Source organism: Xiphias gladius, chromosome 20 (genome assembly GCF_016859285.1).
Source record: "Xiphias gladius isolate SHS-SW01 ecotype Sanya breed wild chromosome 20, ASM1685928v1, whole genome shotgun sequence".
Taxonomy (NCBI): Eukaryota; Metazoa; Chordata; class Actinopteri; order Istiophoriformes; family Xiphiidae; genus Xiphias; species Xiphias gladius.
Window position 1 is genome coordinate 6564020 of NC_053419.1, and position 18958 is coordinate 6582977.

Sequence of the window (18958 nt, forward strand, 5' to 3'; positions counted from 1 at the left end):
GCAATGTAGACTTTTCCTCTGAACATTTTACTGTTGCTTGCAGACCAGTAAAACCCTTCAGACACATTAGGTCAGCTGTTATTACAAGTAGCAGCACTTGTAGTAAAAACATCGGCACAAAGGACACAGATTACAACGAAGCAATCTGTTCCAAAAATGAATCAGAGATCACAGATGATGATGCAGGTTCTCTAATCCAGTACATGTAATTCCCTATGGCTTTAAAAAAGAAAGATATTGTACTAAATATTACAAAATAAATGACTTTTCTTTCCTCCACTCAGACCCAGCCCTGGCTCTTCAAATGCCTCAGGAAACGTACCTTCCCACAGGTATGGACGGCGTGGTTACCTGCCCAGCGGCAGCTCAGCCTCCGCTGCTCCGTGTGGATTGGACGAAGGACGGAGAACCACTTGACCTGTACTTGGTAATAAAAAATAATCTCCGTATGGAGGCACAGTCACTATAACACTGCCAGACCTTTACTCTGTGCCCAAACTCATATTTGTGTCCTACCACTCTATTTATTGATTCCTGACACTGCAAACATCACAGAGAAACCAGCGGCCACCATTCATTTTTTAGCAGAGACATGTCAGACACCGCTGCTAACTACAGGCATCTATAAAGCAACCGCCATAAGCAGCCTGTCATGCGAAAGAGTCAAAGCACTCATATTGCCTTCGGTACAGCAGAGCAACAATATTCTTGCTATTACACTGTGAACACTGAGGTAGATGTTATGGTAAATTTTTTTATGGTACTTTCAGGTTTTCAATTGTAAAGTCATTCAATCTTATATCTTAATGGACAGAGATGATGTGTTCAACCTTAAAAGCTTTTGAAGCAGTCCCCAAGGGACTCCTTACTGCCACCTTCACTCTTTTTTCTTCACTCTTTTTTTTTTCCACTTTCGCTTGAATCTCCTGCTCACATCGTCTGAGGGATGGGGGTGGGAACCATTATAGATGAGGAGCAGGGAGTGGGACGTCCCAACATTTTTTTTTTTTTTTCTCCCTTCATGTTTTCAGATCGGAAATGCACAGGCAGAGTCCGTGGTGGCAGCTTCTAAAACCATTTCCTGTGTTTCGAGCGCCAAAGATTCACCCACATCCTCCTCCTCCCCCCATTTTTCATGCTGCGTTGACACCTTCCCCAACACTTTGGTCTGAGCAGTGGACATGATAGTGGATGAGAAGCACCACAGGAAATGTGATAGATTCCTGTAGTGTGGGACACAGGCGTTGTCAGGCTGTTATTCTGCCAATTATTCCAATTCCACCCTGGATGTCTCAAGCTCTCATACCCACAGTAATATGTTCTCACAGCCTCGTTATGGGGAGGATAATAGCAGTTTTGACTTCATCAAACTGAATTGGAGCCTTTTGCGCAGGTAAAGCCAACACAAGCCTCCTGCTGTGGCTTAATGGGAAATAAAATGACTTGAAAATGTACTTGCTTTTGATGCAAATGCTTCAAAAAGTGATTTTGAAAGCACTGCTGAGTATTTCTGTCGTGTGTGTTTGGATTCACCTAAGAAGTGATAAGGAGAATGGCGACAAAAGGCTTCTCTAATCAGAAGAACAGAAGCTCATTTTAACGTTTACATGTATTTTAGATATCATCTTGCAGAAGCTGTGACAACACCAACAAATAATACACATTTTTCAAGAGGTTTGGAAATAATCTGCCCACTCGGGACTTAAATACTTAACCACTGCAGGACTGTAGCAGACAGATATCAGAAACATTACTTCTGTAAATCCTTCGAACACAGCTGAGGAGCTCATATGTGGCTTTGGAGCAGTTACAGATATCCCGCCTTTTTAGCTCTTTAGGCTTTCTGCACACTTATGTATGATTAAAGACTGTGCTAGTTCCTTCCATTTCTAACTGTCAGGGTGATGTGAGCATTGTGCTTTATTTCCAGTATCCAGGGTGGACCTTGACCCCAGAGGGCTCTTTGTTCATGGCCACAGTCAATGACGATGCAGCAGGCGTGTACACGTGTACCCCCTACAACAGCTACGGCAGCATGGGTTCCTCTGGGCCAACCAATGTAATTCTTCAGGTTAGTGAGCACTCCAGGCCACCTGGTTCACTGAGTGCAGTGATGCCGCACATTACATTTAAAATACCTATTTTATTTGTACATATCCTGCATTTTAAACCTAACAATTGTCGGTCAGTCATACTATGGAAGCACAGAAACTGCCACTGAATCTTGTCTTGTAGTTCTGCTAAACTGTCTGTCTACACCACTGTGGACTTTAATTAACCACAACTGCATCTGTCACAGCGAATTAAAAACTTAACAGAAACGACATTTTGTTGACCTTTTCACTCTGACGTGTGAACCCTCTGGCATTAATGGAAGTCAACTCAGACTCACTACAATGGCAGCACTATTTGGGAGTTAATTGTGTGGCTAATCCTTTTGTTATTAAGATAATCTTGTCCAAAGCGGCAGTAATCCAGTCTTAAAATCCATTGTTGGCATTGCTGCAATCTCCTTGATTCAGCTATATTGTTTTGGCAATCCACAGGACCCCCCATCATTCAGCGTCACTCCAGAGAAACAGTACAAACAGGAGGCTGGTAGGACCCTGCTCGTCCCCTGCCAAGGAAATGATGATCCAACAATTAAAGTCACCTGGAGCAAGGTAAATAACTCAGTACAAGTTATTCAATTTGTTTACAAGGATGTTCATTTTTTGTATTATGTTTCTATTAAAATGGCCACGTAGTGGCTTCAGTGTTAAAAACACAGACATGCACTTCAGCATTCAGTAGGTACAAGAACAAATGCCTATAGAATTGTGCATATACTAAAACATCACTGCAGTCCAGATGTAACTGGATACGTTTTCTGATGTTGTATGGGCGATTAAATTCTACAGCATTCATCCACCCTTGAACACCTTAAAGTGGAATAAAAAACACATTTTCCAAGTTTTAATCTTCCGTCCACTGCACTTATCCGTTAGCTGGTGGGTCGTAGTAGCTAGCAGAGCGATATCATGTAGGAGGTGTGTGTCAGTTGGCAAAAGCTATGTTTGGATTTCCAAAGGCGCGTAGTTGAGGTTTAATTTATTCATTTATTCATCACACTAAGCTGACTTTGGAGCGCTCCGATCACATCTGAAGAACTTAATCAAAATCCTCTCATGATTATGCTCCTCCCCTGTGGTCTGTGCAAATCAGAAATACATTATATTATTGAAGTGAAAGACCCTCTAAATGCCATTTCATAAATAACAACTTAACGCCCAGCACCCCCAGAAAATCTTGTTTTTGCCACTGTGCAGTACACTGTGACATCACTGTAGGTTGTGGTTACTGGTGCAACATAGCACAATTTTTTTTACCACACTCAATCATATCTATCAGTGATGCTGAGTATGGTCAGAGGTGTGACAAACTTGAAACTTTCAATCACAGGAACAATAAAATACTGCCATTCACCCTGGGTAAAGTTACTCTTTCTTCGTTTGTGCTGCAATCTACTGGTTGCTGCTAAGTGCTCTGTACACAATCCTGTGCCGCCTAGCACCTCACAGTGCACAACTGTGCAACCATACACTGCAGTTGAGTGTGGTCAAAAGTAAACCAGACCACATCTGGGGAGATTCAAGTGAGCTGATGAGTATGGTCAGAAGCGCAGTCTTTCAACCCATGGAGGTCAGTGCAGTGATGTTTTTCTTCCTTAGAGTTTTTTGTGAGCGGTTACTCTTCTAAGTACAGCTAGAAGTCAGTACTTGAAAGAGCAATTCAACAAACAATCTTAGTCTTAACAAAGCCTAGTCTATGGACCGGATCAACTGATCTTTGTCCTAATTAATTACAGTATGGCCAATTGTGAGCTGATGGTCTTGTTAAATTTCTAGGCAGATTTCATTGGTTGTTGGAGCTGTTGTCAGTTAAATTATGAGTTGTGGACAGTTAATTGAACTTGGTCGATTAGAGATCCATTATATTGGTACATTTGATAATTTTGATTTTGTCCATTCCACCTGAATAGACTGTATATATTCAGACAGATTAAGAATTTGTTCCATCTGCGGATGGTCTTCGTGTTTTTGGCAGGTCAACGTGGCACGTCGCATCTCTTACTCCATAGAACCCAACGGTTCCTTGCTGCTGCAGCCTCTCACTAAGGACCACCAGGGGGGGTGGGAGTGCAGTGTTGCTAACCGTGTAGCCTCGGTGAAGGCCAGCACACAAGTCTTTGTCCTGGGTGAGTGCAAACAGGAGGATTCCTATCTGAGATCACCTTAACAAAAGTCAGTTTTGCTATTACGTGAGCTGTCAGCATTTTTATTTTTTCATATTGTTTTCTTTAAACTCCTATTATACCCAGCACAGGAAGGATGCCAGTGCCTCCACTCCGCCTACAATGGATAAATGTGGCACATCTAGAGATGGCCTCTAAACTTTAGTGGTATCAGGTAGTTGAAGTGCTGGCTGATTTCCATCAACTCCTCTCCGTTCCCTCCATTACAGGAACCAGTCCCCATGCGGCTACCTCTCTGTCCGTCTCTCCAGGGGTGAAGCAGGCCAACATATCCTGGGAGGCAGGCTTTGATGGAGGATCAGCACAGACATTTTCAGTTTGGTGGGTGTAAAGCCTCCCACTTTCTTCTTGGGCTGTAACCATGGCAGCCATCGACAACGCTGGTATTACTCTATTGATCTCTCGGATGAGGAATTCATTTATCTGTTATCACTTCTTGGCAGCTACAATAAAAAATGCTGCTGCAGAGCATAGCTCTATAATGCAGTGGCCATGCTAGCTGCAATAGGAGGTTACTCACGAAAACAGAACGTAATACATTTGTTTCTTGTGAATCAGAGCTTTTATATTGGCTTAGAAAACACAATGTTTTAGCTAGGCATGTGGTGAATTAAAAGATAGTTATGGACAGTATAAAAGGAATGTACAACTGCAGCCAGTTGGATAAAAATAAAAATAAGCCAGAACCATATTTTTAAAAATGTATACTCTCAAAACCAGAATGCAGTAAAAAAGTCCTTCTATCATAGTTATTATGCATGATGTCTTAAAAAGCAGGTTAAATGACGTTTTAAAAGTAGGATTCACTAATATAGATATTAGAAAACTATATTTAGATTATCATGTCAGAGAATGCAAGTCAAGTCGTATACTGAAAACTTCTCCTTATGCTCATCTTAATCACATTGTAACCTGGGAGCCCTACATCAGATGAATATGAGATGAGCTATCTTAATCCCTGAGAGGGAACTGGGTCATCGCTGCAGCAAAGAGCAGCATAGAAATAAATATAAATTACATCAAAAATATATCAGGTAATCAGTATAAACAGCCTTCTAAAGTCTCAGCTACTTCTCACTCTGACAGCCTGACATGTTATGGTCAAAGATTATGAAGTGAATACACCTTCTATTATGAAAAACAAAAGATTGACACTTCTGCTTCCCCTGTGCTGCAAGAACTCTAACAGATTGTGAAGTGATTGTTTTCCCATTAGTTTTCATATTTTTTCATGAAGGCTAATAATGATAATATATAGGTCTTGTTAGAACATTTTGACATCCTACAAATTAAATTTTAAAAATAATGCAGTAGTCTTACAGCTGTGAAAGCCTATGGGCAAATGTTCACACCATATACTTGAAAAATCAATTGCTACAGTACAGAATAGAAAAACATCCACAGATCTGGTTTTGCTCTTAGAAACTGAACCATGTTAATGGGAGTAATATTCTCCCTTTTTCTATTCTGTCATAATAGAACATATCACTTCTGTTGAGCCAAAGCCATAATCTTTAAAAACGAAGAAAGGCGTTTTTTATTTGACATTAATGTATAATGTAATGTTCTGTATGAAATAGATGTGTAGAACTTCAGCTCTGGTGGGAACATGAAAATCACCATAATTGGAATTGCAAGCTGTCTGTACTATAGCAGGGATATATCAGTGCTCTCTGCCACAAAATCTGGAGCTGATGATGAGTATGAATGATTAATGAAACCCACTTTTCTGTCATGTTTCATAAAAACAGACTCCCAGAATTCCCCGCCGCTCTTTTGTTCTCACTTCTTTTCTCTCGGTCCCTCTCCCTCTGCAGGGTGAAGAAGATTTCAGCGAGTGATAGTGATGGGAAGCAGGACTGGTTCTCTGTGCCTGTGCCACTGTCCTCTGGCACCAGGCTACAGGTGACAGGCCTGTCTCCTGCCACCGGCTACCATTTCAGCATCATGTCTCAAAATAAAATGGGAACGGGACCCTTTAGTGAGATCACCACCACGCGTACCTTGGGTCAGTACCATCCCCCAGTTTCCTCTAAATCTGTAACCGACAACCAGTTGCAGACTTGCAAAATACTGATTCATTATGATCCGAAGCTAAAAAAATCTCTTATCAAATGTTAGATTTTTCTTCAGTCTTTTTTATTAGCAAAGAACACTGTACAAAACATTCAGCTAGCAGGGTTTTCATTTCTTAGCTGGTGCTGAGCGTATCTTAAATCAGTTCAATGACAAATGTTGCCAGAAGCAGATTATGTCAGCTGTGGCTAATTAAAGTTAAATCCATGCAAGGCCAAAATGAAACTTGGCTGTTATGTGACCTACAAGTCAGTGTCAGTACTCAGCCAAAGATTTAGTTTGAGGAAGAAGAACAACTCTTTAACACCTCTCTATGATCATAAATTTTTTTTTTTTTTTTTTTTTTTTGCAGTTCAGGCTGCCTCAAGGACAGACTTAAGTACTCTTTACGTTACTGCATTACTTGGTCACATATAATTCTTAAAAAAAACCTAGCTACCCACATGGCTGAAAAGTTGGCAGTGTTGGCATATTAGTCTGAGCCACTCTGGTCAAAAACGAAATCTCTCAACAACTACCACATGTAACAAGACATTTGGTACAGACATTCGTGTCCCTCTCAGGAACATAACCTTGATTAACCCCTGAAGCAACATCTTCAAAGCTGTAGTTTGTCCAATGGTTCATGACCGAATACCTGCAAACCAATGACTCTCCCATCAGCCTCAGCTGCGCTTTGTATTTACTGCTAATTAGCAATTGCTAGTATGCTAACACACTAAAACTAAGATGGTGGACCTGGTAAACATTATATCTCCTAAAGGTCAGCAGGTTAGCATTGTCGGAGTGTGTTAGCATTTACCTCAAACTAACTCTGTGTCTAAGTACAGCCTCACAGAGCTGCTTGCATGGGTATAGACTCTTAGTCTTGTTTGAGCTGCTATCCAGCAGTGAGTTATACCCTCAAAGGTATTTTTGTGATCTTGTAGATATCAACAGTCCTCCTGGAATGATCAGATTTTCACCCAGGGCGAAATCCACATTTTTAATCAAATATTTCCACACACTGTTGCCACTGCTCTTCTCTTCTTCTTACCTGAATATGCAGTACATTTAAATATGTTTATTCCTCTGCTGTGGCCCATGGTAGGACAGGGCAGTGGGTGGCGCAGTCTGTGGAAATGTTGTGAGTTAAATGTTGCCTTTGCCCCTGGAAACATTTTATCATTGTGAGCAGAGAGTAGACATCTGCAAAGACATTTGAGAAATTATGAAAATGCCTTTGCAGATGCAACCCATTGCTGGATAGGAGGTTAAAAAAAACAAAAAAACCCCAAACTGCTAGATTTTTTTCCCCCCAAGGATTTGTGTTGGGAATCATCATGTCAGTTTCAGTCATTGGAATCTCCCAATTAAACTTTTATGCATGATCAGTCATCATCCATTCTTCAAGCTCATCAATTTAATAGCCCTGAAAGTACTTGTGAATAAAAATGGTGTGCCGATTTAAGTATGGTACTGTTATTTCAGTGTTGCAGTAAGGATGTGTCAGTATCATATTTTCATACTGTAATTATTGTGGCCAAAAATATCATGGTAAACTGTATTTCATCAATAGTAATCAAACTATCTGAAACATTACTATTAGAGCTGAAATATGGTAAAATCACCTCACAACACATTTACTTTGGATTTTATCAAACAGTCCATACTGGAAATTGAACTGTATAATGCAGGTTTGTTGGACTCTAACATCAATCTCAGTCCTACTCCACTCACACTCAAGGTTGAATATCTGTGACGGTAGCAGTTTCCTCCACTGTAATTAAATTTTTCTGCCAGAATGTATCTGGCTGATCCACTGAAGGTCTTTCTTATTCCCTCTGCATCAGATCCTCCACTGAGGAGAGGTAAACTAAAGTGTCCTGCCTCGCTGTCAGCTGATCAGGGCACAGCAGGTGTTGTTCTGCGATGGTCCCTTCCTGAAGCTCAGCACCCTCCGATCACAGGCTTTGTTCTCCAATCCCGCACCAAGCAAGGGGAGTGGTTTAATTTGGTTGAGGACATCAGTGCCAACACTAGTGAGATAGTCGTTCCAGGTCTGCACAAGGTAACAAGCCGGTTGCACTGCTCCCTCTGAGACTAATAAGTCCATGGTGCTTGTTGAATGCCCTGGAGATTTTTATCTAGGCTATACCTCCATGTAGGTACTCAGTTATGCACACTGCATGGCAGCCATCACTTTTCTGTCGTCTTTCAATCTATGTGCGCTGCCTTTTCTTCTTTCTGCCCCTTTCATCCTCCCTTTTCTCTCCTATATAGGCCTACTCGAATTCAAATGAACTTCATTAGCATTGCAGGCACAGTCTCGTGTTGACAAAGTGTGGTTTCATCCTCTGTCCTCCTCACTGGGTGTGTGTTTGTGTGTGTGTGTGTGTGTGTGTGGATGCTGGCCTCAGGACTGTGTGTACGAGCTGCGGCTGCTATCTCGTTGCGGGGAGATGCTGAGCGAGCCCAGTCCATCAGTCAATGTCTCCACCGTCGGTAGGTGTTTCAGAGCAACCTTGCCCTCCTTCGCATTCTTGCCCCACCCTCTGGTTCAACCCGTCTTCCTCTCTCTGTCTCTTTTTCTAACTCTTTTTTCTCTTTCTTTATTTCCTCCAAGTACCTCTGTTCCCAGCGTTAGACCAAAATTAGAGCAGGGCCCTGGGGAACACTGTCCATTAGAAGCCTGAATGATAGAAATAGCTCCACTAATAACTTCTCAAAAGAGTTAGCGATAGAATTTGTACTAGTCTTTTCTGAATCTTATGTGAATGTGACAAGAATGTGAATTAGATATGGTACAGAATCATCAAACAGAGGGATCTACAAATCCCACTGGTGTTACCCCAGGACTGTCACAACAATCTGAGCTATAGATTGTATATTGTTTAACTGGACATCTCGCAAACAAACTATGCAAAACACACTTTAATGTTTTGATGATAATGATCATCACAGGGATGTAGATTGGAGATTATATCCACTTTAAACTGGTAATACCAAATCTTGTAGCAATCTTTTATGACTTTCTTTATGATGTAAATGAATTGTATTTATTTTAACTGTAACACACTGTCACAAGTGGCATAAAATATGTATGTACTTAAGGATAGTATTATCAGATGATTATACAGCTTGATGAACAAAACCTTTTTCTTTCAAACAAAAATAAATACTTTTTAAATATATAATTATTCTTACATAAATACTTTATGCATTTAAATTAAAAAACATTAAATGTCTGAAATTATAATTATACATTAAAATATATATTCTAAAATACTTTTAAATACATAACTAAAGTGAACTATAAATAACTAAAGTAAAGAAATTACATAAAACAAACATTTATTTTGAAATATATATTTTTTAAATGTTTTTGAAAACATTATTGAACTTTATTTAAAAGCATTTTAAATTATGAAAAGGTTTACAAGTAGATATAAAATAAAAACAGAAATTTAAAGGAAACACAAAAAAAGGGAAGAATTATATCTATACTTTTTAACTTTGTCTTGTGTTTTATCTTGTTGTTTTTTGTTTTCTATTGTTTTCACTGCGGCAACTGTTTAGTTTTTCTTTTATTAAATTGTTTTTATTTTTTTATGGTTATAGCTCACTCTACAGTCTCACTTAGTTCACCCTTTATTTAAACAAAAAAAAAAGTATGTGTATGTATGTGTGTGTATATATATATATATATATATATATATCTCTCTCTCTATCTCTATCTCACTGATGAAATGATGTCACAGGGATGGAGATCTACCCCGGCACATCCCGACTCCTGGAGTTTGTCCCAGAGCCATTACTGGCTGGCGTGCTGGGCGGGGTTGGCTTCATGTGCTTGGCACTGATCTTGCTGCTGGGGTCCGCCTTTGTCATCAGCCACAAGAGGGACCAGCGCCACAGAAAGAAGAAGGATGGTAAAATGCCCCTCACTCCAGAGGCTCAGCAGACACTCACTTTGATGAACTGCATCATGAATATCATCATTTATTCAATAAAATATTGAAGGCACTTTCAATCCATTATATAAATCATACCCCACTGCATGGATTTGGTGCTCCTCTTGTCCCCTGCTCATCCATTCATTTGTAAAAGTTATTGATGTCATTTACATTACTTGCTAATTAGGGTAATTTCTCATTAGTGGCTGATAAATGTAAGTGTAATTAACTTTTTGGACAAGCCTGGCTGCCTTGGGCCCTTTAATGGTGTCTTATTGGGGTTGATTATGTTTTTACTTCTTGGTCAGTGTGGTTGAATCCTAATGAGTCAGACACCATCTTGCCCCTCTCCCTCCCTTTCAGAGCCCCCTCCAGCCATCTATAAATGCTCCCCATCAATGTAAGTACCCCTTTATCATTTCATTATAATACCTCCCATTGACATTTCCCTCTGTTTGCCGTGCAAACTAAAAATATGGTGAAAATGCCAGCACCTCAGTTGTTTCCTATTTCATATAATCTTTTTCTTCCTCATCTTCATGTATTGCTGCTGCTGCTGCTGCTGCTGTTTTGGTCTCTCTCTGTCTACATCTCTCCCGCCCCCTCTTTTACTCTTATTCAATCTAATTTTCTTAGTCTCTATTTCTCTTCTTCTTACACCTCCAGTTTTTCTTACAGTTTTCTTCTTTCACCCCTCCCTCCCCCTCTTTCTCTCTCTCTCTCACAGAAAGACTTCAGGCACCGGCAGTCCAGACAGTGTGTTGAAGAAAAACTTACTTCCAGCCAGCACCCTCTATCCCACCACTTCCTCTACTACCACCACCTCCTCCTCCTCGCAGACAGACTGTTCCTCCTTTAGCACTGAGAATCATCGTCGGCGGAAGCATCCTCCGTCCAACTACAGCAGGGGCCGCCTTACTAAGACAACTTCTTCTCTGATTTCTCCTTCAATTGAGTTGATATCTAGAGGTCCAGATGGTCGTTTTGTACTTCCACCATATGACAATGAAACTTTTTCTGTTCAAAGCAGGAAAAGTGTAAGGTACGACCAAGTCCGAAGGTCTGTGTCACTGCACTCTGGAGGGGAAGACAGGAAAGAGCTACCTTTTGTTCTCTCTGTTGATCTCCCACCTTGCAAACCAGTGGAGGCTAATTCCACAAGCCAAATCTGTGGCATAGTCCAGCACCTGCCCCATCAGAATCCTTATGTCTTGGATCAGAAGGCAAGCTATGATGACTTTCCCAACCTTAGCTGTTTGGCCACAGGTCATCGAGACCGGGAACTAATTCCCACATTTCCAGTGCTCCCACATATTCGATCTGGCCTAGGTCAGCGGTCTACGACTGCCAGCACCCTGGTGCTCCAAATGGAGCATGAGCGGGAGAGAGCGAACCTGAGTCGCTGCTTGAAACTGGCTCAGGAGAGGGAGGAGCTGGAGAGGGAGCTCCAGAATTACACACTGGAAAGAGGCTCTATGAGAGAAATGAAGAGGGAGCAGCCAGACTTGGACAGAAGAGATGCTGGTGACAATGAGTTTGTCTTCGAATATAAGAGCAGTACCTTGCCGCAGAGCTACCTCCAAGGGACCAAGAAGAGCTTTGGTCTGTCCCCAAGCCCTTACGCTTCATCCTCTGTCCACTGGGATGCCCGTCCTCCTGTCTCTCCTCCAACTCTGACCCCAGCCAAGACTTGTTTCAGTGCATCTTCACCTGTGAGTCTCTCTTTTTTTAAGTCTGGCAACCATCATCTTGCTCCATCCTTCACCAAACACAACCCCCTCCGATTTGAGGAGGCAGGCAGTTTTTCCAAAGACAGATTAACTATCCCACATTTCTCCTCAAAGCACCAGGAACATGAAAGGGTAGAGGCATCACCAGAGGGCTATGATAATTCACCACATTCCACAGTCTTAGAAATGCAAACAAATGATTCAGGGTCTGATGCACGTAGACAGAACAGTCTGAGTCATGGCAGCCTTTCAACGTTGTCTTTCCATAGCAATAAATTTACCAAAAGTTCTAATTCGGCTCTTGATGCAGTGCCAGACTCTTTAAAAGGAGAGGCATCATTCTCCAGGTCCACTGATGAGGATGTGTGTGTTGAGATGAGTGTGGATGAGCCAGAGTTGGAGATGTGTGTGATGTGGCCTAAAAAGCCAATGCTTCACCACAAAAACGCCCCTCATGTGCAACAAGGGTGCTCGCTGACTCGCAGAGAATGGTATGAAGACATGACATGCCCTAGACCTGCTTCTGTGGACCATATTATCAGGGTCCCAGCATCTCCACAACCTTCAGAACCAGAACTCTGGAGAGCTGTGACTAAAGGCTCTAAATTCTGGGACTCTAAGCAGCGAAGTCAGAGCCTAGACTTGAGGCGACAGAGAGAGAGCAATTTCCCAACCCCTGATGTGTGGATAGACTCACTCAGCCAAGAGAACAGCTCTGTTGCATCTTCCTGTCAGCCAGACACACTGTTCTGGGAACCCCAGAGCTTTCCTACCAGGAAGATCGCCAAGTCTCCTGCAAATTCTCCTTCTGCTACCCAAGCTGCCTCCCATTTACCTCCTGCTGTGGACTCTTTATCCGCAAAGAGCAGTCCAGAGATGTCCAAACCAAATCCTGATGTGCCTTGCCACTACAAGTCAAGAAGAGAGGTGTCAGTCTTTCCAAATGCTGCCACATGGCGAAATACCTACCATCAGGAGGCCATGAAAGAGGCAGAAGGTTACTCTGAGGCCATGAAGGAAGCTTGCAGATTCTTATCCCCAGACAACAGTGATCAAGAGGTAGTGGAAGCAAAACGCCAAGATGGAGTGCTAGAGTCTGGGAGCAGCTACAGCAGTTATGCTAGCAGCGGCCGAGGCAGCATGGAGCCTGCTAATGGACGCCTGTCTTTGTGTCAACTTTCCCCAACCATCACCAGCTCACCTGAGACTGTAGAAGAGAGCCAGGGGAGTACAGAGGACAAGCGCAGTCACCAAATGGAACAAAGCCAAAGGTATTAAGGACCTAATGAATGGGGGAAATTATGTCTTATGGAAGAAAATGTGTGGGCTTGCATTTGTAGAGGACCCTATGTGGTCGATATAAGGCTTTCAAGCTGAGCCTAATATACATTGTGTAATATAATTTATAGGAGGAAATAAAGAAAGTACAGTATTTTCAGCTCCTAATTATCTTTCGCATACATACATTCTGTTTCTGTAGGTACAAATGTCATCACTGTGCTGTAAATGAACAAACATTATATAATTGAGAATGTGTTGGTAGGATGTTAAAAGAAATATTAGCAAACATACCTTAAACCATCTGCTCAGTTTTCCAAAGTATGAAGCACAAATGAAAATATTTGATTAGAAGAAAAAAGCAAATTGAACGTCTTTGAGAGAAGAGTGTCTAATGGACTTGATGCACACTTCTTTTGGAGTTGCCATTTGCAGATATTTGTGTGTTTGTGTGTGTGTGTGTATGTGTGCATTAAAAATCCAACCTGTATATTTGGTACTAAGTGATGTTTTGTGACCTCTCTAGGAGAAAGGCCTCTGTTGATGAGAATTATGAGTGGGATGCTGCTGATGCCTATTCACAGCCTGGAGATCGTGATGGTGAGGATTTTTCTTTTCTTATCAATTATACACAGTTCACATTTTGGTACAAACGTTGGTGAAAAAATACATACATTTATCTGTTTGGAATCATTAATCGAGGTAATGTGATCAAGAGTAAAACCAAAATAATTTGCTGGGTAGTTGTGCTGTTAAGACTTTTCACTGTTCATCCAGATGGTTTCTTCACTTTAGTAGACAAATCCTCACAATTTAACCTGTGGGAATGCTATGTTCTCTAGTTGATGAGGACATGGGTAGGGATGCAGCAGGTCACTGGACAAGGATGTGGCATCAACTGATGAAGGGAAATTGTATTCAGTATTTCTCATCTTCAAAAAGAAGTCAAGAAATGTGACTATATAAAACTTCTAATAGGCTTTTGGAATTAGCAGATCTGCCCATAAGTTGTGTACAGGAAAATGTAATTCAGCAACTCCCGTATCAGCATCAATGTGCAAGCTAAATTATCCACATCAACTGCCTTCCAAATAGCCAATGAGTAATGACTTCCTCCTCAAGCATCATTTACCTGTAGGGCCTTGTGTAAATGATTCACAAGCCACCCTCCAACAGTTAGCATCAAATATGTCCTCATCTGCAAGGGGGAGTGGCAATATTAGCCCCTTTATCACCAAATAGTTCCAGGCACTATGGGGCCACAGGAACTAAACTTGGAACTAAAAGTCCCATTTTGAGCACTCCTGTTTGCGTTTCCGTCACATCTGAAGCACCGTGAGGATTATTAAAATTTGTCGATTAAATTAAAATTGATGGTGCCATTACTTTAGCATGACTCTATGATGTATGATATCTGATGTTTGAATGGATGTAATGTATGGGTGTAAAGGAGACATGCAGAGGTGGAAAAGGAGACTGAAAACTCCAATGTTTTTTGGTTATTTATGTATCTGCTTTAGAAAACATTGGAAAGAAAAAATTCAAAGTTTTATTTCTTCTTTACTCGCTACCTGTCTAGATCGTGTCATGCTCTGTTTAGACTACTCAGGAAGCCGACTTTTTTTTAATGTTATTAAAAACATTACAAGAAATGTCGACCTCTTATCCTAATATTGCAACAAGTCCTCCAAATAAAACAAAAAAATATGTTGTTTGTAACTGCCTTTTAAGTGGACACACACAAGCATTTTCTGATCTGACCTCTATCGAAAGGAAGGCCTTCCAAAACCGTTACAAATCTCTGATGAAAAATAGACCTATTTTATGATGTGACAAGCCTGTAGTTCAGGGAAACATCATGGTTTGGGTTAAAACTTTCATTGAGGTTAGGTCACCTTCATTATCAAGGTTACGATGGAACGATTGTGTTCATTGTTGGGGAAAAAACAAAAACGTCAACTGTTCGAAACAGAAACCAAACAGCAAACCCCCTTGTTAAAGTCTGATGTTTTTATTGACTCATCTGTCCACCTCGACCTCCTCCCTACGCAGACTTTGTCGCTGAATGATAACAATACAATAACGATTGAACGTTTTGGGACACTTGCTGAAATAAAGAATTTTGTTTCTTTTTTGGGACAGTCTCATTATAGATACTAGTCACCCAGTACTTCCCTATTTTGTGAAAGAAGCTGTACACAAGCTGTAGCAGCTGCAAAGTTTGTGTTGGACCAGTGAGCAACGTTAAGCACTAAAAATTGTGCCCCGATACTTCCTGAAACACCAGATTGAACAGTCCCCGGAGCAGAGACTTTTTTTTTATGGTTTAGGAGCAAATTTTAGTACTTGGTCCCTTTGCACAAAAAGCAGGTTAATGATCCTGATTTCCTGAAATGGTTCCTGGGCTGCTAGAAAAATTGCAGGGTCAAATGTTTATTCATACCAGTGGGCTTGTGTATCTTGCCATAATTTTTTAATGTTATTTTTCATACAAGACCTGTAGATTTTAAATTCGGAGGCTTGCAGTGGTAGTGTACTATCCGTTGTAGAGAGCAACATTTAACAGGCCATTACTGGACCACTTAACAGTTTTGATCTGACCTAGGTAACATGTCTTACTGTATTTTCAGAAACAAATTAAGAGAAAGGTCAGTCATGTATTCATTCTGTGGCTCTTCTGAATTAACTCACAAGATAACCTGCATTTGCACTCAGAGGCTAATATTTAATATCCAAACCTTGACCTATAAGTGGTGGGAGTTCAGGATGGAGGTGACGAAACCAGACGAGCACAGACATTTAATGAAATAACGTCTGCTGTAAAATATCAGAAAAGCTCAAAAATAATTTTACAGTTTTCTTTATATCCACAGGGTTGCTTCCTTCATTGAATCTGCTGAAGCCTCCTCCATGCTGTAGCCTTCCCAGCATGCAGTGCTCCACTAAGGCACTGAAAAATTGCACTCAGCTGTCTTTGCTCCCAGGGCATCAAAGCAGCTGCTCTGCTGAGCCAGAACAGGACACTGTGCTGTTTTGACAGCACCAGCCTTCAGTTCATCTCACTGGTGTGTCCTTTCACTTATTGACTCACATCACAAGGCGACAAAAGTTGTGTGTGGCAGAAAGTGAGCTTTTGTCTGATCAATTGAATTTTCTTTTTCAAACCAAAGGAAAAAAAAAAAAAGAGCAAAAGTACCAAAATGGCTTTTTTTTTTTTTTTTTTTTTTCCCCTTTTGTGTATTGTGTTTAGTCGCTTTATTAAGCTTCACCTGAAAATAATGGTTTTCAACACACATCGGATCTCAATATAAGTAATGGAGACACAATCACCCATATGCAGCGCATTAAAAGTTGGCTTCGCTTTGTGACCCATCATAATCATGCTATTCAACATTTTCTTTGGAGACAGTCTGCCAGTCTGCCAATATCAAAGCATTTCCCTGTGCTGATGGATTCACCACGCTTTCTAGTGTAGCTTGATATGCATTCATCATCCAGGGATGACTCAGTGGCCACACAAGGGACTAATGATCTCAATCATTATCAAGTGACTGATTTAGGCTGTGGGTGATTAAGTTTTTAGATATTATTAATCAATTTTGAGTTTAACAAAAGAGGTGTTTATGAAATGCCAATAAATACGGAAGATAAATAGAATATTAAAGGATATTCCGCTACACTGTTATTGTTTTGCTTTAGTGTAACACTGTTCCTCAATTGTAATTTCCCAACAGAGATCAGTATCTCCTTTTTTGTCCTTACCATACTGTGAATGTTTGGAATCCAAAAATCTACTCAGTCTGAAAGAGAGCCCAAGTTTCCTCTTTGGCCGTCTCCTTGTACAGTAAAGCAAGACCTCTAATCATATTCCGTAAGTGAAGAGGGTCAAGTTTACTTGTTGGGTTTGTCATTGTTTATTTTTTATCTACAGGAAGGGAAATCAGTTTTTATTTTGACTTTAATTTACCAAGGGTCAATTCACTGCATGATTACTACTTTTTTCTCTGAAAAACACTTGCTTCATACTGACATAGTTATAAAAATAGACACTTGGGAGACAACAGTGGTGCGTAAACAGTAAGGTACAAAAGTGTTTGGACGGTGACACAATTTTCTTAATTTTTTTCACTGTTTTCATAAACAAAACAGTTAATGTAATTACTAAACAATAACTGTTTAGGAATTACAGCCGTTTTTATGCATAGTCCCTCATTTTCAGAGGCTCAAAAGTAAGTGGACAAACCAATATAATTATAAGTATAATGATTATTTTTAATACAAGGATGAAAATCGTTTGCAGTCAATGACTTCCTGAAGTCTGGAGCCCATGGACATAAACAAATGCTGAGTTTCCTCCCTTGAGATGCTGTGCAGCATTTGGCTGAATCTGAGCAGACAGTATAGCCCTGTACACTTCAGAATTCATCCTGCTACTTCTGTCAGCAGTCACATCATCAATAAACACAACTGACCCAGTTCCATTGGCAGCCATTCATGCTCATGCCATATAAACTGTCTCCGACATTTTTTGACAGGTGATGTTGTATGTTTGGTATCATGAGCCGTTCCTGTCCTTCTCCATACTTTTCTCTTCTGTTATGCATTAATCTTGGTTTCATCTGTCCAAAGAGTCATGTTTCAGAACTGGACAGGGGTTTTTTAGATGTTTTCTGGCAAAGTCTAATCTGTTTTTTTTTTTCTTTTTTTTTTTCTTGAGTATTACCAGTGGTTTGCACCTTGTGGTAAAGCCCCTTTATATTTACATTCATGAAGGCGTCTCTTGATTGTAGACTTTAACAATGATAGGCCTGACTCCTGGAGAGTGTTCTTGACCTCGCTAGATGTTGTCAAGGGATTTTTCTTCACCAAGGAAATAATTCTGCAATCGTCCACTTTAGCTTTCTCTTCTGGTTTTCCAGGCATTTAGGTGTTGCTGAGCTCACCAGTGCTTTTCTTCTTTTTAAGAATGTACCAAATTGTTGATTTGGTCACTCCTGATTTGATCTGATAGATTTGTTTTGTTTTTTCAGCCTAATGATGGCCTCCTTCATTTGCATCGACACCTCTTTGGAACAGCATATTGAGAGTTCCCATGAACAGCTGCCAAATGCAAATTCAGCTCTTGGAACCTTTTATCTTTTTAATTTGTTATGAAATAAAGAGGAATAGAACACACCTGGCCATGAAACTGACTTTCAATCATCTGTCCAATTGCTTTTGAGCCTTTGAAAATGACGGACGACTACTACTGTATAAAAATGGCTGTAATTTCTAAACAGTTACTGTGATATTTTTATTAAACCCTTTGAATTAAAGCCGAAAGTCTTCACTTCAATCACATCTCGATGGCTTCATTTCAAATCCATTGTTGTGATGTACAGAGGCAAGAGGAAAATTGTGTCATTGTCCAAATCCTTATGTACCTTACTGCATTTAGCCAATCAATCAACTGGGACCAGTTGATTGGCTAAATGCCTTCCTTGATGGAGGATACTTCAACACATCCGCATGGGGCTGGGCCACAATTCAACATCACTGTTTATGGACTGACAATCAAAATGTATGGTAATTCAATCATTTTTTGAGTGCTCAGTCATATCATTATTTATATCTGACCAAAATCTGTTCATTTCAATAGAAATGAA

The 18958-nt window shown here is 40.5% G+C and overlaps 1 protein-coding gene across 6 annotated transcripts in view; it reads left to right on the forward strand.

The window, feature by feature from the left end:
• The window catches only part of igsf9a (immunoglobulin superfamily, member 9a), a 50107-nt gene extending 31712 nt beyond the window's left edge, over positions 1-18395 (forward strand). For 3 of the 6 annotated variants that reach the window (XM_040158120.1, XM_040158123.1, XM_040158122.1), the window contains exons 9-21: positions 285-427; positions 1931-2071; positions 2547-2663; positions 4087-4237; positions 4504-4615; positions 6112-6302; positions 8203-8420; positions 8770-8854; positions 10111-10281; positions 10669-10705; positions 11033-13306; positions 13840-13913; positions 16187-16476. In XM_040158120.1, the coding sequence (XP_040014054.1) occupies positions 285-427; positions 1931-2071; positions 2547-2663; positions 4087-4237; positions 4504-4615; positions 6112-6302; positions 8203-8420; positions 8770-8854; positions 10111-10281; positions 10669-10705; positions 11033-13306; positions 13840-13913; positions 16187-16350 (3878 nt within the window). In that variant the 3' untranslated portion in view covers positions 16351-16476. Of the gene's footprint in view, positions 1-284; positions 428-1930; positions 2072-2546; positions 2664-4086; positions 4238-4503; positions 4616-6111; positions 6303-8202; positions 8421-8769; positions 8855-10110; positions 10282-10668; positions 10706-11032; positions 13307-13839; positions 13914-14155; positions 15474-16186; positions 16477-18343 lie in introns of those variants that run through there. The other 3 variants (XM_040158121.1, XM_040158126.1, XM_040158124.1) reach the window with 3 other exon arrangements.
• Positions 18396-18958: the final 563 nt, after the last annotated feature.